Raw genomic sequence first — 22,163 nt, 5'->3', positions numbered from 1 at the left:
GTAGACTGGCTACTCTAAACTGCCCTAAGGACTAAGTAAATAGGTGTGTAATGCACTACGATGAACTGGTGCCTCATCCAGGATGTGTTTCTGTCTTGTGCCCATTGTTTCCAAGTAGACACTGGACCCATTGTGTTAGGTTTGATCTTTGCCAAAGAATACCACAATGAATTGTTAGGCATAATCATTTTCATACAAATACTACTTGGCAATATCGGTGGTGTTGGATACTGTATTTTATGTTTTACCTGAAATATTGTAATAAATTGTAGCCTATAAATAATTTCAATGTTATGTTCTGATAGAGTTGGGACTTTTTGTAAAAGGCAATAAAAAGAAAAATCTCTGATTTGTTAATTCTCTTGAGTCAAAAGTAGAAATAAAAGATTTTCACTGATCAACTTTGTAAGTAGAAACACATTTAGAATTTGATGCCTGCAACACACTCCAAAAAGGTAGGGACAGAGGCTAAATAAAAGTGAAAGGTTATAGATTATTCTAGTTCGAGCATTTCACAAAAAGCAGGTGAACTGGTGATACATAATTGGGTATAAAAGGAGGATCTACCAAAAACAATCAGTCTGCAGTGTTGCAGCAATGTTGGGTCGTAGCTTAACACTGTGTTTCAAACAAAGTTTGTGTAGGACAAAACCGGAACCACTGTTGAATATGCCTGACTTTTGTGCTTTTAGACAGCATTGCATGAGGATCTGTCATGCTACATGTGCTTGGGAGTACTTCAGAAAACCATTGACACTTAACACACTCCGTCACTGCATCAAGAAATGCAGTTGGAAACTCTGTTGCACAAAGAAAGCCGTACATCAATTCTATGCCGAAACACCTCCGAGTTCTCTGAGCCTGAGCTCATCTTGGTCAAAAAAACTGAAAATGTGCTTTCATCAAGTTTAACCAGAATGCATGTGCATGGTAATGACTACAGACTGTTGAGCAGCTGAAGTCTTGTATCAAGCAAGAATTGACAAGAAATCCTCTTGCAAAACTGCAACAATTGTAGCAAATAAACAAACATACATACGCACACACACATACACACCCAAACTGTTCCCACAAAGATGTAAGCGATCATTTCATTTAGTGAAGATAAAGATTTTTTCAAATCCTGTATTACCCATGTAAAAAACAAATTGTCCCCTAAACCTAGTAACTGGTTGTGCCACCCTTGGCAGTAACAACATTTGGCTCACTCCTACTTTCGAGGGTTTTTACGCATAAGCTGTCCGTTGAAGGTCTTGCAACAGCATCTTAATGGGATTCAAGTCAGGACTTTGACTCAGCCACTCCAAAACCTTAGGTGGACTTGTTTGTGAGGTTCAGATTATTGTCTTGCTGTATAACCCAACTGTGCCTAAGCTTTGGGTCAAGAACTGATGGGTGAACACTCTCTTTCACAATTTTCTGATAGAGAGGAGAATTCATGGTTTAATTAATTATGACAAGTTGTCCAGGTCCTGCGGAAGCAAAGCAGCCCTAGACCATCACACTACTAGAATTTTGACTGTTGGTATGATGTTCTTATGGTAAAATGCAGAATAAGCTTTACTCCAGATGTATAGGGACCCCAGTGTTCCAAAACTTGAAAAAACTTATTATGTAATATGTCAAGGATATTTTGGGAAAACAATATTATATACAGTATATATAGTATATAACAGAACTAGTTGTTGCTATAAATTAAGTCTTTATCAGTTAAATGATGCATATTAACAAAAAAATATATATTTGAGGCAGTATTTTAGAGTAGCAGGATATTTTGTTAATACTGCCAAGAAGTTGGGCTACAACATGATTAAATAATTGGAAACTCATCCTTCATTTGCTTCAGCTGTGATGTGTCATATAACACCACCCAGAGATTTAAGTGTTTAAGGTGTGTTTCAACCATTTTGTAAACTAAGGAGCTGTCACAAAAGCTGAGAGTTCATTTCATTGCACCACAAGAGCAATGGGTATATATGAAGATGATGTAAAACCTAGAGACACCATTAAGAATATTGTCTAAGAGTTTGGAAGTATCAAAAAGTATATTTCCTTCATTTTATTTTTAGATGTTTGTTGTATACACTGGGTGTGTTCGAAAAGCTAGTGTGCTGTCTACATAGGCAGCATTTTACGTCATCCTGTGCGTGCTCCCGAGAAGGAGGCTGTTCGAAATCCTAGATGCCTTAAAATCCACACTTCTGAGGCATCTTATTATTTCAATGTTATTTTGGCTCAAGAACGAGTGAGCATCGGACGCTGCCTTAGTGATCAAGACAATCCCAGCATTCATGGCTGACGGGGCAGAGAAACGAATGGAGTTATTTTCAAACGTAAATAAAATATTACTGATTTTTAACTTGTATAAACTTGTACCGAGTGTTTTTATTTGCAAGTTCGGGCTTGTCAGGAAATTTAACCGTTATCGGTACATGAAGGGAGATGTTATTGACGTTAGCGTGCTGTGCTACTTCAGTTTATTGGTTTTAATGGCGAGATGCTAAATGCTAAACGCGAAATGCTAAACCCGATGGAATCGCTATCTAAGTAGTGTGTTCGAATAACCTGCCTTTTAAGTCACTGACTTATTAGAATCCTCTCTACTAAGTCAGCTGCCTATGTAGACAGTAAGACAGCAAGGCAGCTCCCTAGGTTTTCGAACACACCCACTATTTCCAATCACATCTTTTGAGTGTTTGTTTTATTAGGATTTTAATGTCATGATAGACACTTTGGTTACATTCATGACAGACCATTCAGTTACACGTTTCACGTGATTTATCAGTTCAAATTCAGTTTCAAACACCATTACATGCAATTTTGTATCTCCAGTTCACCTAAATTACATGTGTCTGGACTGTGAGAGGAAACTGAAACTTCCAGAGGAAAACCAGGAGAACATGCCGTCTACACCTGGGAATCAAACCCAGGAACTTCTTACTGCGAGGCAACATGCCATTGTGTCTGCCTTTTTGTTTTTTTGTTTTTTATATTTTTGTTTATGCATTTTCTCCCCTTTTTTTCTCCCTTTTAGCACATCCAATTGCCCGATTGCATCATGCTTCCTTTCCACCAATGCCGATCCCTGCTCTGATTGAGGAGAACGAAGCTAACCCAAGTTGCCTCTGACACGTGGTTTCCGTATCTGCATTTTTTTAATGTAGTTTGCCATACGTAAAAGAAAGTTATAGATATGAGAATGTGGAGTTACAGTGGGGTCAAAAAGTATTTAGTCAGCCACTGATTGTGCAAGTTCTCCTACTTAGAAAGATGAGAGAGGTCTGTAATTTTCATCATAGGTACACTTCAACTATGAGAGACAAAATGAGAAAAAAAAATCCAGGAAATCACATTGCAGGATTTTTAAAGAATTTATTTGTAAATTATGGTGGAAAATAAGTATTTGGTCACCCACAAACAAGCAAGATTTCTGGCTCTCACAGACCTGTAACTTCTTCTTTAAGAAGCTCTTCTGTCCTCCACTCGTTACCTGTATTAATGGCACCTGTTTGACCTCGTTATCTGTATAAAAGACACCTGTCCACAGCCTCAAACAGTCAGACTCCAAACTCAACCATGGCCAAGACCAAAGAGCTGTCGAAGGACACCAGGAAGAAAATTGTAGACCTGCACCAGGCTGGGAAGAGTGAATCTACAATAGGCAAGCAGGTTGGTGTGAATAAATCAACTGTGGGAGCAATTGTAAGAAAATGGAAGACATACAAGACCATTGATGATCTCCCTTGGGGTCAAGATCTCATCCCGTGGGGTCAAAATGATCATAAGAACGGTGAGCAAGAATCCCAGAACTACACGGAGGGACCTGATGAATGACCTGCAGAGAGCTGGGACCAAAGTAACAAAGGCTACCATCAGTAACACACTACGCTGAGAGGGACTCAAATCCTGCAGTGCCAGGCGTGTCCCCCTGCTTAAGCCAGTATATGTCCAGACCCGTCTGAAGTTTGCCAGAGAGCATATGGATGATCCAGAAGAGGATTGGGAGAATATCATGTGGCCAGATGAAACAAAAATTTAACTTTTTAGTAAAAACTCAACTCGTCGTGTTTGGAGGAAGAAGAAGAACCCAAGAACACCATACCTACTGTGAAGCATGGGGGTGAAAACATCATGCTTTGGGGCTGTTTTTCTGCAAAGGGGACAGGATGACTGATCCGTGTTAAGGGAAGAATGAACGGGGCCATGTATCGTGAGATTTTAAGCCAAAACCTCCTTCCATCAGTGAGAGCATTGAAGATGGAACGTGGCTGGGTCTTCCAGCATGACAATGATCCCAAACACACCACTCGGGCTCCGTAAAAAGCATTTCAAGGTCCTGGAGTGGCCTAGCCAGTCTCCAGACCTCAACCCCATAGAAAATTTGTGGAGGGAGTTGAAAGTCCGTGTTGCCCAGCGACAGCCCCAAAACATCACTGCTCTAGAGGAGATCTGCATGATACCAGCTACAGTGTGTGCAAACCTGGTGAAGACTTACCGGAAACGTTTGACCTCTGTCATTGCCAACAAAGGTTATGTTACAAAGTATTGAGTTGAACTTTTGTTATTGACCAAATACTTATTTTCCACCATAATTTACAAATAAATTCTTTAAAAATCCTACAATGTGATTTCCTGGATTTTTTTTTTCTCATTTTGTCTCTCATAGTTGAAGTGTACCTATGATGAAAATTACAGACCTCTCTCATCTTTCTAAGTAGGAGAACTTGCACAATCAGTGGCTGACTAAACACTTTTTGGCCCCACTGTATATATACCCTAGGATAGTAATTAAAGGCAGCTGTAGCCTAGTGGTTAAGGTACTGGACTAGTAATCCAAAGGTCGCTGGTTCAAGCCCCACCACTGCCAGATTGCCCCTGTTGGGCCTCTAAGCAGGCCCTTAACCCTCAATTGCTTAAACAGTATACTGTAATGTAAGTCGCTTTGGATAAAAGCGTCTGCTAAATGCAGAAAATGTAAATGTAATTAAAGATGTAAATTAATATGAAATAATATGAAATACAACTACTGTATAACAAATAATGCTCGAGTGTAACAGCAGTCTAACACGCTAACCCACCCCTGTAGCACCGGTTAGATTTAAACCCTGATCTTAGCGGTGCTTTAGACCTGCCAGGTGTCTACACATATGATTGGCTGTGTCTGAAGATAGGGTAGCCAAAGACCTGTGATGGATTAGCACTCTGTCCAGGGTTTTCATAACTTTCACCTAGTGTTTTCTGGTGAAACTGGGCTTTCCATGACCCTGACCAGGATAAAGTGGTTGATAAAAATGTAATACAGTGTATCACAAAGGTGAGTACACCCCTCACATTTCTGCAAATATTTCATTAGATCTTTTCATGGGACAACACTATAGACATGAAACTTGGATATAACTTAGAGTAGTCAGTGTACAGCTTGTATAGCAGTGTAGATTTACTACACTACAACATAAGTGAGTACACCCCACAGTGAACATGTCCAAATTGTGCCCAAATGTGTCGTTGTCCCTCCCTGGTGTCATGTGTCAAGGTCCCAGGTGTAAATGGGGAGCAGGGCTGTTAAATTTGGTGTTTTGGGTACAATTCTCTCATACTGGCCACTGGATATTCAACATGGCACCTCATGGCAAATAACTCTCTGAGGATGTGAGAAATAGAATTGTTGCTCTCCACAAAGATGGCCTGGGCTATAAGAAGATTGCTAACACCCTGAAACTGAGCTACAGCATGGTGGCCAAGGTCATACAGCGGTTTTCCAGGACAGGTTCCACTCGGAACAGGCTTCGCCAGGGTCGACCAAAGAAGTTGAGTCCACGTGTTCGGCGTCATATCCAGAGGTTGGCTTTAAAAAATAGACACATGAGTGCTGCCAGCATTGCTGCAGAGGTTGAAGATGTGGGAGGTCAGCCTGTCAGTGCTCAGACCATACGCCGCACACTGCATCAACTCGGTCTGCATGGTCGTCATCCCAGAAGGAAGCTGACGCACAAGAACGCCAGCAAACAGTTTGCTGAAAACAAGCAGTCCAAGAACATGGATTACTGGAATGCCCTGTGGTCTGACGAGACCAAGATAAACTTGTTTGGCTCAGATGGTGTCCAGCATGTGTGGCGGCGCCCTGGTGAGAAGTACCAAGACAACTGTATCTTGCCTACAGTCAAGCATGGTGGTGGTAGCATCATGGTCTTGGGCTGCATGAGTGTTGCTGGCACTGGGGAGCTGCAGTTCATTGAGGGAAACATGAATTCCAACATGTACTGTGACATTCTGAAACAGAGCATGATCCCCTCCCTTCGAAAACTGGGCCTCATGACAGTTTTCCAACAGGATAACGACCCCAAACACAACCTCCAAGATGCCAACTGCCTTGCTGAGGAAGCTGAAGGTAAAGGTGATGGACTAAACCCAATTGAGCACCTGTGGCGCATCCTCAAGTGGAAGGTGGAGGAGTTCAAGGTGTCTAACATCCACCAGCTCCGTGATGTCATCATTGAGGAGTGGAAGAGGATTCCAGTAGCAACCTGTGCAGCTCTGGTGAATTCCATGCCCAGGATGGTTAAGGCAGTGCTGGATAATAATGGTGGTCACACAAAATATTGACACTTTGGGCACAATTTGGACATGTTCACTGTGGGGTGTACTCACTTATGTTGCCAGCCATTTAGACATTAATGGCTGTGTGTTGAGTTATTTTCAGAAGACAGTAAATCTACACTGCTATACAAGTTGTACACTGACTACTCTAAGTTATATCCAAGTTTTATTTCTATAGTGTTGTCCCATGAAAAGATATAATAAAATATTTGCAGAAATGTGAGAGGTGTACTCACTTTTGTGATACACTGTAGGTGTAAATTAAATTAAATAATATACAAGACATGTAATGAAACTACATTTTTATGTACATTCTATGTAATGTAATCTGAATATTGCTTGTTCATCTCTATTGTATTACGTTACCACCCAACCCTACCAAATATTAATGTGTACGAAATAGCTTTAAACGAGAGGGTTTTTCAAACGTGCTTATTGTCAATCTGGCAACCCTACTTAGTCAGTTCAGGCTGATTTGAAAACAGTCACCGTATTGTATGTCAGTGGAGGGATAAAGACGGTGTAAGAGAGAATAAAGGCACCTTTTTTTGTAAGTGCACTCGGATTAAAAAACAGATTTTATAGTTGAGTTGTATATATAGGCCTAGGAGCGTGCTTGATAGTGCTGCTGTGAACGCGCTTTACAGAGGGAGTGTACTGACGGTATCACGGCTCCGGAGCACCGCATCTATTCTTGTAGTAAAGACTAAGAAAAAAAAGAACTTTCTCTATAGGATATCTATAGGATACGAGCTGGAGACGGTGAGTAAACTTTTGATAGCTCTGTATTTCGCGGTAGCAGAGCAGCAATGAGATCTGTTCGCTTAAACTATGAGCTGATGCTCCATATGGAAGCCAAAGAGCAGCGTTTTTACTCTAGAGCCCTGTTGAATGTGTGTGCGCTTTTGTATGGATAAATGAAACATGTTATACGTGGAATATCACATCTCACACTGGAAAATGTATGAACTGTATAATTCTACATTTCATGTACATTGGCTCGTGTTATCGAGTTATGCTATGATGCGTTTTTTTTTTTTTGTTGGTGTAAAAGGGTGTGGAGCACTTCAGCAGTGTGGGTTCTAACTAATGTCTGTCAATAAACACACACACACACACTTTTACAGTCAGTTAATTATTTGTTATAGCTGATGACTTCTCTGCGCCAAAATAAATAGGGCTAGTTTGATTGCACTTATTTAATGTTTTTCCATTTTCCTCAACCGCTTTAGCTTAATCACGGTCGCTTAGTCAATTGTTGGGCCAGTGGTAGCCTTGCTTTGGGTTATGAATCAGAAGATTGTTGGTTCAAATCCAGTCTGTGCCATGCAGCCACTGTTCGACCCTTGAGCAAGGCCCATAAACCAGTCTTCTCCAGGGGCGCAGTACAATGGCTCACTCTGTGCTCTGGCCCTAGCTTCCAAACAAGCTGGGATACGTGAAAAAAAAGTTATTTGTACTGTACACGTGTGCACATGTATATATGACAAATGAAGGCATTTATTTTTCATTTTTTGCAAACACAGAATGATCATAATCTGATTTAATAAACAACAAACCTCACACATAAACCACTGCGAAAGTTCTTGACAAACGCTGACAAACTTTGTGCGCATCATACATACAATGCAATTTTGCTGATTTAAATATTAACTATCTTAGTCAATGTGACGGCTGAGCCTGTTTCTGCGAGCACATTATAGAAAGTCGTGGTTCAATTTCAGTTACAGCTAGTCGTAAATTGTAAGTGGTACTTGCTTTTGATGTACAACCCCAAATCAGAAAAAGTTGGGAAGCATGGAGAATGCAAATAATAAAAGAAAAACACAATTTCTTACATTTACTTTGACTTTTATTTAATCGCAGACAGTATGAACCTGAGATATTTCATGTTTTGTCTGCTCAACTTCATTTCATTTATTAATAAACATCCATTTCTGCATTTCAGGCCTGCACATTACAAAGAAAGTTGGGACAGTAAAGCATTTACCACTTTATAATATTGCCATTCCTTTTTTACCACACTTAAAAGACGTTTTGGCACTGAGGATACCAAGCGATTTAGTGTTTTATGTTTTATTTTGTCCCATTCTTCCTGCAAACACGTCTTAAGATGTGCAACAGTACAGGGTTGTCATTGTCGCATTTTTCGTTTCAATATTCTCCACACATTCTCTATTGGGGACAGGTCAGGACTGCAGGCAGGCCAGCCCGTACCCGTACCCTCTTCTTCCGCACCCATGCCTTTGTAATGTGTGCAGCATGTGGTTTTGCATTGTCTTGTTGAAAAATGCATGGACGTCCCTGGAAAAGATGTCTTGAAGGCAGCATATGTTGCTGCCTTCTCAATGATCTCAATGTACTTTTCTGCATTAATGCTGCCATCACAGAAGTGAAAATGACCTTTGCCAAGGGCACTGACACAGCCCCATACCATGACAGACACTGGCTTTTAGATTTGTTGCTGATACCAGTCTGGATGGTCCTTTTCATCTTTGGTCCGGAGCACACAACGTCCATTTTTTCCAAAAAAGACCTGGAATGCTGATTCATCTGACCACAATACACGTTTCCACTGTGTGATGGTTCATCCTAGATGCCTCCGAGCCCAGAAAAGTCGATGCTGCTTCTGGACATGGTTAACATAAGGCCAAGGTTTGCCAAAGTAATCTCTTGCCCATGTGGCGGTTGTTGATGCAGTACCTTCTGAAGGATTGAAGATCATGGGCATTCAGCTTAAGCTTGCGCCCTTGGCCTTTATGCACTGAAATTCCCCCTGATTCCTTGAATCGGTTAATGATATTATGCACTGTAGAGGGAGAAATATGCAAATCTCATCCAATCTTTGGTACATTGTTTTTAAACATTTCAATAATCTTCTCACACATTTGTTGACAAACTAGAGATCCTCTGGCCATCTTTGCTCAACAAAGATTAAGCCTTTCCCCGATGCTGCTTTTGTACCAAACCATGACTACAATCACCTGTTGACATCACCTGTTTGGAATCACATTATTATTTAGTTTTTCACCTCAATACTAGCCCAAAATTGGAATGTGTTGCAGGCCTGAAATGCAGGAATGGATGTATATTAACAAATGAAATGAAGTTCAGCAGACAAAACATTAAATATCTTTGGTTCAAACTGTCTGCAATCAAATAAAAGTCAAAGTATATGTAAGGAACACTGCATTATTATTTTATTTGCATTTTTTTTACCGTCCCAACTTTTTCTGATTTGAGATTGTAAATGAGAGCAAAAATGTTGCTTCTCAGAGCCAAGTAAAGGCAAAAGTACATCAATTGCTAAGTTCAGAATACTCTGCTTTGACTGACAGTCAAAAGATGTAGATTGCTTATCGGCCTCTGTGGTATCGGAATGGATGGCTTCACTAGTGGAGTCCTCGGCTAAAACAACGCACTGTTACCCTTTCTGATTCCCGCTTTCTGTCAGTAGTTAAAAAACTAAGGGGAGCTAACTGTTAGTTCCACTGGCAGAACGAGCCTGACTTGGCTGTCGATCTGTGGTAACAGCCAGTTTAATTGGCTGTAAACCTGTAAGGAAAGCGAGACACACAAAATTTTCATAGTAGCTGGTGTTTATTTAAAACCGCAGCATTCATTAATATAAGTAAAAATGGAGAGCTGACTAAGGAGACGAATCAACTCCTGACTCACTTACAGTAATATTGTGAACAGAGCACATCTCCCACTATACACCTCTCTTCAAGACATACACACACACTAGGGCTGCAACTAATGATTATTTTGGTAGTCGACTAATCTGTTGATTATTTTTTCGATTAGTCAACGATTCTTTCTGTCATACCCTCCATCTCTGCCTTAACATAACAAAACTTTGTTATTATGTTATTTAAGTTCCAATATCAAATTTAAATAATGTATATGAAACTTAAGCTTGATAGCTTAATCAAATATATTTGAAACATTAATACGCATAATCAAAAAAAATAAAATAAAATAAATAAAGTTAAATTAAATAATACAAATTAAAGTGCAAATAGTCTTTCAAATAAAGATAATGTGCAAATATGTAACTCAAAATAGCAACCTCTGCCCCAGCATGGGAAGCTGTTAAGTTTCAGAAGTTGTCACTCGAAGTCAAAAACATAACATAATGTCGTTGAGAAACATGTTGTGGATGCTGTCTGTGAAGACCTCAGCCATTTGAGGGGTGCATGAGCCTCTTCTCTGGACAAATTCATCCCCACTCCATTGCTTAGTGCTATTAATAGAAAGAGCAAAAGAGAAAGACATATTAATTATCACAAACTGAAGGCTATGTATCATAGTTTATCACAAATAGTGTACTGGCTATGCCAACTAAATCATAAATATCTTAATGGAATTATCTGCTGAGCTAACTAGCTACCATTAAGTGGAAGAGGCTTATTATTTAGAATGAATGCTCTCATTAACATGAGCAAAAAATATGAAAGACGAGACAGGGTAACGTTAGGCTATAACGTTAAGTTATATAACGTTACGCCTATAAATCACTGATTAACTATTGCACTTAGCTAGCTAACAAACCTGAAAAATAGCGTTCTCTTAGCAAGTTTTCCGACAGGTACTCTAGCTAGCTACCAAACATAAGCTACGTTGGCTAAAGCACGAAGCGGTGTAAAAACGTACCCATCCGGAGTAACGCTGGCCATCACGACTGCAGGGTGCTTGCGTTTCAGATGCTCAAGCATCACCGTAGTGCTACCGTGAAACGACAACTCTGCTTTGCAGTGTCTGCATTCAACTTGTTTATTACTTTCAACTTTGGTTTATTTTGGCTGAAATGCTCCCATACTTTCTAAAGTTTCGGTCTCGCTATCTTTGCCTCTCTGTCTTCACATACTCCCCGCTGCGCCATCATTCATGCTGTTTTTTTTTGTTAGCACTGACTGGGCAATTCCCTTAGTGCGTTGCAAAAATAATGACACGTTGACAATGAAATTCCACTATAAAAATTTGTCGACGTTATCGATTATGTCGACTAACAGTTGCAGCCCTAACACACACACATGCCCTATGACAGCACTCACTGTTTTTGTCACCGACTTGTCTTTACTGTTAGCCATATTTTTAAGTTTTGCTAGCCAACTGTCTTTTTTCGGACTGAGCTGGATAACATTAAACGTGCGTGTGTGCATGGTCAGCGAGACCAATCAAATATGTCTCCTTGGGGTGAAAAATGAATTGCTTTGGATTTAGAAGTAAAGAAATATCGTAATGTCACCTGGACAGGTACTCGCGCCCCCCCACAGGTTGAAACCCCCTGCTCTAGATCAGTGGTTCTTAACAGGAGGGCCGAGGCCCACCAGGATGCCTCGTGATCCCAGACGGGGTTCTGTTGCATTTTAAAAATTACAAATACTTACACGGGATGAGACTGGAAAATCAAAAGGCTATTATCATACAGGAGGTCACTTGTGATGTCATATGAATTTATTTTAAATAACATATAGCCTATGTTGGGTCTTAAAGAATAGACAATAATTGAATTCGCCTTTCTCAAAAGTGCTGAGGTCAACAGACGGGCATTACGAACTATTTCAGCTGCTAATGCAGATCCCGCTGAAGTGGATTTATGTGCGGAAGCTCCCAAGAAAGATAATAAATGTTTGTTTGAAAACAACACCTTTGCTGAAAGTGTAAAAATAATATCATAACTAGGGTTGGGCGGTATGACGATATTACCGTATACCGCGGTATTTAAAAACGGTGACGGTATTCAAAAATGGTGACGGTATTTTTAAAATGTGAAGCGCCAAATTTCAGGTTTACCTTGAAAACTGAGACTTTAGGACATGCGCGCATCCACAGTGAGGGAGGGGTGGGAGGGGTAGGCGGTTGGAGCTCGCTGATTGGCTGTGGGGTGCTCACTGGTGATAACACAGAGACGAGTGAAGAGCCACACTGGCTAGCGTTAGCTGTGAGCTAACAAGCAGAAACTGAAAAACGGCTCGTCTTTTAATTTTTCAAAATCAACATTTTTTATCAGTTCAACCGGAAATTAACACAAGCGCATGCATGCGCGGACATGTACTTATTTACTAAATATATCTTCAGTGTAAATCGAGCACAAGTGTTGGGGAAAAAGGAGCAAACAGTAATAATAACGTTACGCCCAATCCGCTGTTCTGACTGTTGTCTGCCATAGATTTTCCTGCCTATGTAAGAACCATTTTTTCCTAAATAAAAGCGCTATATTAAGAAAAAAGAATGTCTCACCTGTCGTGTAATGTGAATTATAAAATATATTGTCTGGCCCTTTAAGAATGTTAAGCGTAGGGAGCGAGTGTGTAGGGAATAGATCGGATTTGTACAGTTTCCGTGCTCGTGTTTTGCACTGAGCTTGTGTGACATTTAAAGTAGCGTTCTCGTTAACCACTCAAACCACAAAAATGTTTGGACTTTGAATTATTTTAACATTATTTTACATCACCGTCATTGCAACATGAACATTTACATTCATATTTTTTGTTACGGTATAGAACTTAATTCTGGATTACAGGCATAACTAATCGTACACGTTCATACACTTTTAAGAAATATCTGTAACTATAAAGTAAGCAGTTAACTTTTGAAATATATTGAAGTGTGTAGCCTGCTATTATTCTGTTTTGTGTGGGCAGAGAGAGATTACAATGCCAAAATGTTATGTGGTAATGTTTGTGTTAAAGTGTAATTGATACACATGCATTTATACTTATGCGTATTTATTATAGATCAGACAAGATAAGCAATGTTTGATGTTCAGATTGTTAAATCTTTTATAATAAAACATTGAAATATTGTAATTACACTCAAGTGTGTACACTGTAAAGTTTGTCCGCGACACCCCCTCACGCCCAGCCCCGCCCCGCGGTAATACCGTATACCGCGGTATTTCCTGAAGACGGTATGACGGTATGAAAATCGGCAATATCGCCCAACCCTAATCATAACCCATGTTAAAGGGGTCCAAGAAAAAAAACTTTTGAATGCAGGGGGGGAAAAGGGTGAGAACCACTGCTCTAGATCATGAGAGATAGATTCCCTTTAGACTGATTAGCATGACCAGACACCAAACTAAGACTGTGCTCTCTAAACATTTTATTATTCGTTTCACCTTACTGAATTCCTAATGTAAAAAAATATGGCTATACTCTCTCCTAGAACTACAGCAGTTTAACTGTTCCAGACAAAGATTTGTTCAAATAGAATTGTGACACATCTCTGTTGTTATAGCAAATAAGCTGTTGCCCAACTCACCTTTCTTCAACAAGGTGTGTCAGATCCTTAGATCCTGGTGACTCCCTCAGGCTACTATTTATACACTCATAGGGAATTTAAAACCTTGAGTTTTAATGAGATGAAGCAAACATTTTGAGGTGGTGGGGTTAAGTTTTGTTGTGTGATTAGGTGTTGTGGTGTAAGATGCATATTAAGTTGTTTAAGTTAAGATTGACCAGGAGGTAAAAAAGCAGATGTTTTGCACAGGCTTGAAGATAATGGGCTGGTGTTTAGAAAATATGTTAGGTGTTTTACACATATGTTAGTGTGTTTTACACTGATGAGCCAAAACATTAGAACCACCTGCCTAATATGCTGTCAAATAAGCTCTGACCTGAGACACAGACAGCAAAAGACAACTGAAGGAGTCCTGTGTTATATGGTACCAGGACATTACAAAGTGGTTTATCCTACAGTACAACCTGATTCTATCATTTCCATGGGTAAATAAAGCACACATGTCCATTCATCAACACAATTTTGTAAAAAAAAGAAAAAAGAATTTGACAGTTCAGTTGGCCTTTTTCAATGCTCCAATGTCCAGTCCTGATGCCTACATGCCTTTTGTAGGCATTGTCTAAGGCAGGGGTTTTCAACCTTTTTAGGCATGCGCCCCCCCTTCGTGTGCCAAGCACGACTTGCGCCCCCCCCCCCCCCCCCCTCACACCACGCCCCCCCCCCCCCTTGGTGGAACAGCACTCGGTCGCGTGTACCAAGCGCTGCTTCCGCCACACCCCCCTCCCCTGGATAAGGCACGGCTCGAGCACGGATGCCAAGCACGGCTTTCGCCACGCGCCCCTCCCCTTAGTGGTCCACGACTCAATCACAGATGCCTGCCGCGTCCTCCGCCAGTCTCGTGTGCCACCGGTTCATAAGTACTCGGGGGGGGCGCCCCACAGGTTGAAGACCCCTGGTCTAAGGGGGGCAGGAGCATGGGCACTTTGACTAGTAACTATGCAACCTCATACACAGAGGGATTTGATGCACAGCATCGACACATTCACCTCATCATCAATGTTAAAATGATTTGAGCTACAGAAATTCTTCTGTTATTTTGTACCAGATACCATAGCCTCCATATTTTCTGGCAGGTATTAAGGCCCTGGGCAGAAGTTAAACAGGTTTTTATAATGTAGTTATACATTTTGATGTTGGACAGGTTTAACAGGATTAAACAGTTTGTTAAGTGGGTGCTTAAGTGGTACAGCCTGCTAATGAGCTATTCCCGCACAGCTGAGAGTAGACTTTGGTTGTGCCATCTGCCTGGACAGAAAAGATATAGTCAGTAGCTTTACATCTGTTGGAGATATGTGCTACCTTGCTATCCTTCTTAACCAGTAAGGGTGTTGTTCATGTGGCAGAAGGGCAATAGGGAATTGGATAATGGCTAAATTGGGAGAGGAACAGGGTAAAAAGAAGCAGGTATTAAGGTGTGTTAAGGCAACTGAGGTACTGGGTGTTTTAGTCAGCTATAGTCAGATGCAGAGCCGTAGATAGAGAGAGTTGCGACACTCCTTGATCTCGCCGCCACGCGGTCACGTGGTTCATGTAACCCTCCAATAGTTCCAAACAAACCCGCTGCTGTCATGTTCTCATATGGGACAGGCAGCAGTGAATGAAATATTAAACGCTAAATAATAAACATTCGTACAATTTCTGGGTATTTTCAACTGCCTTTACATTTACTGCATCTGCTTTAATGTAAATTTGGTATATTAAGTGGAAGATTGATGTTTATAATGACTTGTTAATAGGTCGTTCTTGTTAACACACAGTACATTATATTAGCATATGTTACATAAAGCGATATCATTAAGTAGTAGAGACAATATACAGTACAGAGATTAGACAGTTTTTTTGTTTTGTATTTTGCATAAACTAACCTCCCTTCACTTTCCTGAGGATTCATAATAATAATAATCATTTTGGTTAAACTCTAAGCCATGTGGCTGGATTCATAAGGTGTACCTGCACTGAATGAACAGATTCATAAACACACTACCGTACCTTTAACATTATAGTGCAGGTACATGAAATAGCATGAATTCATGTCTTATTTCATGAGTGATTAATAATTTATTTCTACATGTAATACATTAATGAATTCATTCTGAATATGCACTAGTTCATTTTGTCTAATGTAAATGGTGGACAAGGTACACAAACCATGCAGTTGAGTTAAAGTAGAGATATCCAAGGTAAAATATTACTCCAGTAAAAGTAGTAGTAAAAGTAAAAATACTCTTTACCTCCACTAAAGTACTAAACTAAATTTACCTTCAAATGTGCTTAAGTATGAAAGTAAAAGTAGCATGATTTATTAGGGCTCTAATGGTTTATGATCATTTCTGTAACAAGACTCTTGATTAATCAACTCATTTTAGGTGAAAAGACTCTAGTGTCATTAATTTAGCTTAACTGACTAAGCTAAATTGGGTTATACCTATTAATTAAGATAAACATGTAACATTTAGTGCTGAGCAAATGCTAAACAATAACAGTATTAAGTATATTAATTACATTAAATTCATTATTTTTTTTAAAACAAAGCAACAAACAGCTAAAAATGCTTGATAAGTAGTGGAAATGAATGGGGCTCAACCCGGAAGCTGCGCAGAAAAATGTCCCGCCCCCGTTACAACGGTTCCCTATGGGAGTGTCGCCACTCTGTTCTCTCTACCGCTCTGGTCAGATGTTAAGGTGCCTCACAGGTGTTTGGTAGTGTTGCTACATTGATTCAGTGCAAAGCTGAAGAGCGAAGTTTAGACACCATATATATTGGGGGATTTTTTTATCTTTAGAATATAAACAAATTGTGTACTTTTTATTTTTGCCAAACTATAATTTTTTGCTGGTGAGTCTTTTCCTGTAATACAGTTTCAAATTTAACATCTGTAGAAGCAAAAGCAGGGAAGGACTGTGTTAGCACTGTGTTAGCTGAGGTTTTGTCATCTACCTTTATGGTCCAGATGGTTTGTGCTGAGCTGGTCCCTGTGGAACCAAGTACATACAGTGGGGGAAATAAGTATTTGATCCCCTGCTGATTTTGTAAGTTTACCCCCTTACAAAGACTTGAACAGTCTATAATTTTTATGGAAGGTTTATTTTAACAGAGAGAGACAGAATATCAACAAAAAATCCAGAAAAAAAACATTAAATAAAAGTTATAAATTAATTTGTATTTAATTAAGGGAAATAAGTATTTGATCCCCTACCAACCAGCAAGAATTCTGACCCCCACAGACCGGTTATGTGCCCATGAGGCACACAAATTAGTCCTGTCCCTGTATAAAAGACTCCTGTCACAGAATCAGTTTCTTCCGTTCAAATCTCTCGACCACCATGGGCAAGACCAAAGAGCTATCAAAGGACGTCAGGGACAAGATTGTAGACCTGCACAAGGCTGGAATGGGCTACAAGACCATCAGCAAGAAGCTTGGTGAGAAAGAGACCACTGTTGGTGCGATAATTCGAAAATGGAAGAAATACAAGATCACAGTCAATCACCCTCACTCTGGAGCTCCATGCAAGATCTCACCTGGTGGGGTAAGAATGATTCTGAGAAAGGTGAGGTCAGTCCAGAATTACACGGGAGGAGCTTGTCAATGATCTCAAGGGAGCTGGGAGCAGAGAAATGCTGGATATGACCCCAAGAACACCATCCCCACCGGGCATTTCTTTGCCTCCAAACACGGCGAGTGGAGTTGATGCCAAAGAGCTAAATTTTGGTCTCATCTGACCATATCACATTCTCCCAAGCTTTCTCTGAATCATTCAGGTGTTCATTGGCAAACTTCAGACGGGCCTGTACATGAGCCTTCTTGAGCAAAGGGACTTTGCGGGCACTGCAGGATCTCAATCCATTACGGCGAAGTGTGTTACTAATGGTTTTCTTGGTGACTGTGCTCCCAGCTCCCTTGAGATAATTGACAAGCTCCTCCCGTGTAATTCTGGACTGACCTCATCTTTCTCAGAATCATTCTTACCCCACCAGGTGAGATCTTGCATGGAGCTCCAGAGTGAGGGTGATGGACTGTGATCTTGTATTTCTTCCATTTTCGAATTATCGCACCAACAGTGGTCTCTTTCTCACCAAGCTTCTTGCTGATGGTCTTGTAGCCCATTCCAGCCTTGTGCAGGTCTACAATCTTGTCCCTGACGTCCTTTGATAGCTCTTTGGTCTTGCCCATGGTGGTCGAGAGATTTGAACTGAAGAAACTGAATCTGTGACAGGAGTCTTTTATACAGGGACAGGACTAATTTGTGTGCCTCATGGGCACATAACCGGTCTGTGGGGGTCAGAATTCTTGCTTGTTGGTAGGGGATCAAATACTTATTTCCCTTAATTAAAAACAAATTAATTTATAAATTTTATTTAATGTTTTTTTTCTGGATTTTTTGTTGATATTCTGTCTCTCTCTGTTAAAATAAACCTTCCATAAAAATTATAGACTGTTCAAGTCTTTGTAAGGGGGTAAACTTACAAAATCAGCAGGGGATCAAATACTTATTTCCCCCACTGTATAAGGGGAAAAGCCTCACTTAGCATCTCTGATTATGCATTTTACAGAAAAAGAGATGGGGAAGAAAAGAAAAAAGAGAAAGATGGAGAAAAAAGATTATAGTCTCGTGAGGGGAAGATTAGAAGTGATGTGTGTGCTGTCAATTAAAGCATATACAAATACACTCACACATAGACAGTAGATTCACCCATAATGATAAAGTGCATGTTTTAATTTTTTTTTAATTAACTAAAAATTTATTCAGATGCATTCTGTTTGCTTCTATTATCCTTGCAATGTGTCTAGATCTCAACTGGAGTCCACAGGTTGCAAGTTGAATAGATTGACAACAATCTGTCTACATGTTGAAGGGATGACCTTACAAATGCTAAAAGCCTCTTATATCAGGGATAGTCAGAGGGCCAAGGTTTAACAGTCATGTATTACAGCTGAGAGAAATAAAAACTGTCATGAAATCTTATCATGAAAAAAATCTTAAAGTGTGCCACAGTTGTTGGCAAGTATATTTCCAGTTATATTTTATGTTATAAAGTGCATCTGTATAATTAGGTACACTAAAATAGTTAGTCACAACTTTCTCTTTTTATGGAAAATAAAAAGACAGTGACTCATCAATCACTACGAGAAAGACCAGGTAGTACAATTATAAGACAAAAAAGACAACACTGTTCAGGTCCCAATGGTCCTACCAGCCTGGCTGTGTGCTCAACAGACAATTGGCTGCAACTAAAGTAAGGGAAGGTTACATGGGAATTCTTATTGTTGATGATACAATAGCAAGCTCTGATGTCTGGATGTGGTGCTGCATGAGTAGCAGAGGTACATATTGTGTCACTTTCTGTACATGTAGGCTGGCTGATGTACAAAAAGGTAGTTGCGCTACAAAAATAATGAAATGTCTACAAGAAAATAGCTAAATAGTTAAAATTACAAATTTTTTACTATTGAGGCAATAATGACAAAGTTTAAACAGACTGGAGCTGTTAAGAATGTCTATAATTGACAGCACATACAGTGAAGAGGATGGTTTGAGTGACTTTATATATTCAAGGATATAGATACATACATAATAGAAATGCTTTTCAGTGTTTTCACTGATCTTCAACTACATTGTATTTTGTGAATACAAACATATTTAGAATTTGATATCTGCAACACACACCAAAAGGTTTTAGCCATGTCTGTCAAACAGGGACAAACATCAGCAATTCATTCTGTATGCAGTACAACAGTGTGGTTTCACAGACACAGAGTGTGTGTGCTTTGACTGGCCTGTTTGCAGTCCAGATCTGTCTCCTATTGAAAATGTATTGAGCATCATAAAGAGTAGAATCAGACAACGGCAACCTTGGACTGTTGAGCAGCTAAAGTCTCATAACAAGCAAAAATGGACAAAAGATTCCACTTGCAAAACTGAAACAATTAGCGTTCTCAGTTCCCAAACCATTAAAAAGTTTATTTAATAGGAAAGATAATAGAACACCTTTAAGGCTTCTTCTCTTGAAAACAGTTTAAGTTTTAGTGACTAATACACCTGCAACTCAGCCACCCACTGATTAGTGTTGTAGATACACTTTTATTTGTAAGTAGTTTTTAGCCTTTATCTATCAAAAGTTTATTTTTGTCTGTTTTTAAATTCTTATAAAATATGCTGTTTTAGCAAATTTGTATTCTGTTTCATGGGGGAAAAATGAATATTTTAGAATAGATTTTATTTTAGAATAATGTTACTAGTACATCTGTTTAGATTTTTCATTCCAAATCTTGGTGTACCATAACACCATTGTTTTGTTTTAATGCTCTATTATTATTTTGGCCTCTGATCATGTAGATGGCCTCAGTGAGTGACCCCCGTCAGCAGATGCCGGCGCAGAAGGATGCAGCCGACCAGAACTTTGACTACATGTTTAAGCTGCTCATCATTGGTAACAGCAGTGTGGGGAAGACCAGTTTTCTGTTCCGCTACGCTGATGATTCATTCACCTCGGCATTCGTCAGCACTGTCGGCATTGACTTTAAAGTCAAAACTGTGTACCACAATGAGAAACGCATTAAACTACAGATCTGGGTGAGTGGAAATGATGGGAACATGTTCCATGATTTCTGTTTCTGAGGTACAGAGTCAGGAGTCATGAAAAATCAGAAAAGAATGTAAAGGAACCATTCTAATAAGAAGGCATGACATGGCTGTTCCAGTAAACAAGTCTTCTTGCAGTGGTAGAGGCATGGCCTGTACTTGTCTGTATCAGAGATGGAGGCATGGCCTCCCACTTTTCAGTTTTATATGATACAATAATATTTCAAGTCTGCTTCATTTTGCGGACAATCTGCAGGCCTCACAAGCCTTCTCTATATTGATGAAGCATTGATACCAATTTGACTCCAAAGCACGAACTGGCATTTTATACTAAAACTAAGTATTTTACATCAAGGAACAATGTAAGTAAATCATAGTTGTCGGTTTGTTTTCATGCCCCACTTGGTCATCAGTACATGCTGAGTTTTTGAAAAGAAGCAGGAAACATGCAAGCTTACAGGTTCCTTGGAAAGTGAGGATGTGCATTCGGTAGAGGTAGGCACAGTGCACAGGGAGTTAGTTATATCCAAATTGGGACAATGCGAGTACTTTAATTTGTGTACTTGTGTACTTTAATTTGCCATTCTGCTTTTGGTTTACATTAAAGGACTATCAGTCTTAAAGAGTTTATTCTTTGATGCAAGGCTTTGAGCGTGATTTTATCATCTGAAAACCTTGAGCAAACAAAGCAAATAAAATGAGTTAAAAATCGTGAGTTACACATTCCCATTGTTTCGAAAACAGCCACTTTCCATTTTCCAAACTAATCATAGTTATTTAGTGTTGCATGGCATAAGGCCGGTTATGTTATGAATAAATTAAATGTTAAATGTAAATAATTAAATGCAAAATCATTATTGCCAAAAAATCAAGAATTTATTCAAGACTTTCTGTATGCAGTCTGCAATTTTGCTACACAGCAATTTGTTAAAGCCTTACAACAGACATATTTACTCTGTGTAATGCATACCCGAAGTGTAGACACAAGCTTTTATCCATTTCTGTGTTGCAATACATTTCTACTTGCATCAGATGAAGCAGCTGAAATAAATTACTCAATGCTTAAAGCAGGGGTCCTCAAACTTTTTAACCGAAGGGCCAGATTACTGTTCTTCAGTGTTTCGGGGGGCCGGACCGCGGGTGAAATAGTAAACACACCCAAAAAAGCTATTTACTATGTATACTGGACGTATTGTCTGGGCTTTGTATAATTGTAGTTCATAATGATAATGCAGAAATTGTATTTATTTTAATAATTTCCATTATCCTACCTCATACAGTGTTTCCTTAAAAAATCAGTGTGAACTGTGAGCCTGCTTTTCCCTGACGAGAGAGAGTAAGCGTCAGGTTCCATATTTGTTACTGCCAGTCATAATAGCTAATAAATGTTGATCAGTGTGTCTGGATCTGGTTGGAGATTTAAGGTGTTTCAACTTCGAAAAAGTCTGCACACAGAAGTAGATGCTCCCGAAAACGGTAGTTACTTTGAGTGCATGTTTTATTGAGATCGGGGGCAATGGAAAGAGAAGCATAAAAATTAAACAATGTGCTTGAGTTTTGATTTTGGATGCATAAATGCGGTGATCTCCGGGAGCAGGACGTTAAAACATTTCAAAACTCGCCCCGACTCAGCGAGCGGATCTCAGTAAAGCACATCTTCAGCTCAGACAAGAATT

At 39.6% G+C, this 22,163-nt stretch overlaps 1 protein-coding gene and 1 non-coding gene across 2 annotated transcripts in view; both read left to right on the top strand.

Annotated features, from left to right (window-relative positions):
* Nucleotides 1-4,793: 4,793 nt before the first annotated feature.
* trnat-agu (transfer RNA threonine (anticodon AGU)) lies at nucleotides 4,794-4,867 on the top strand. Its single transcript has one exon. It is a non-coding gene; the product is annotated as a tRNA-Thr (tRNA).
* Nucleotides 4,868-7,079: 2,212 nt separating this feature from the next.
* rab3da (RAB3D, member RAS oncogene family, a) overlaps nucleotides 7,080-22,163 on the top strand; it is a 32,779-nt gene continuing 17,695 nt past the window's right edge. The window contains exons 1-2 of the mRNA XM_063009750.1: nucleotides 7,080-7,359; nucleotides 20,242-20,478. Coding sequence (XP_062865820.1) covers nucleotides 20,242-20,478 — 237 coding nt within the window. The 5' untranslated portion in view covers nucleotides 7,080-7,359. The remainder of the gene's footprint in view (nucleotides 7,360-20,241; nucleotides 20,479-22,163) is intronic.

This window comes from Trichomycterus rosablanca, chromosome 15, assembly GCF_030014385.1.
Source record: "Trichomycterus rosablanca isolate fTriRos1 chromosome 15, fTriRos1.hap1, whole genome shotgun sequence".
NCBI lineage: Eukaryota > Metazoa > Chordata > Actinopteri > Siluriformes > Trichomycteridae > Trichomycterus > Trichomycterus rosablanca.
Note: the sequence above shows the minus strand (reverse complement) of the source record. Positions and strands in the feature narration are given on the sequence as shown.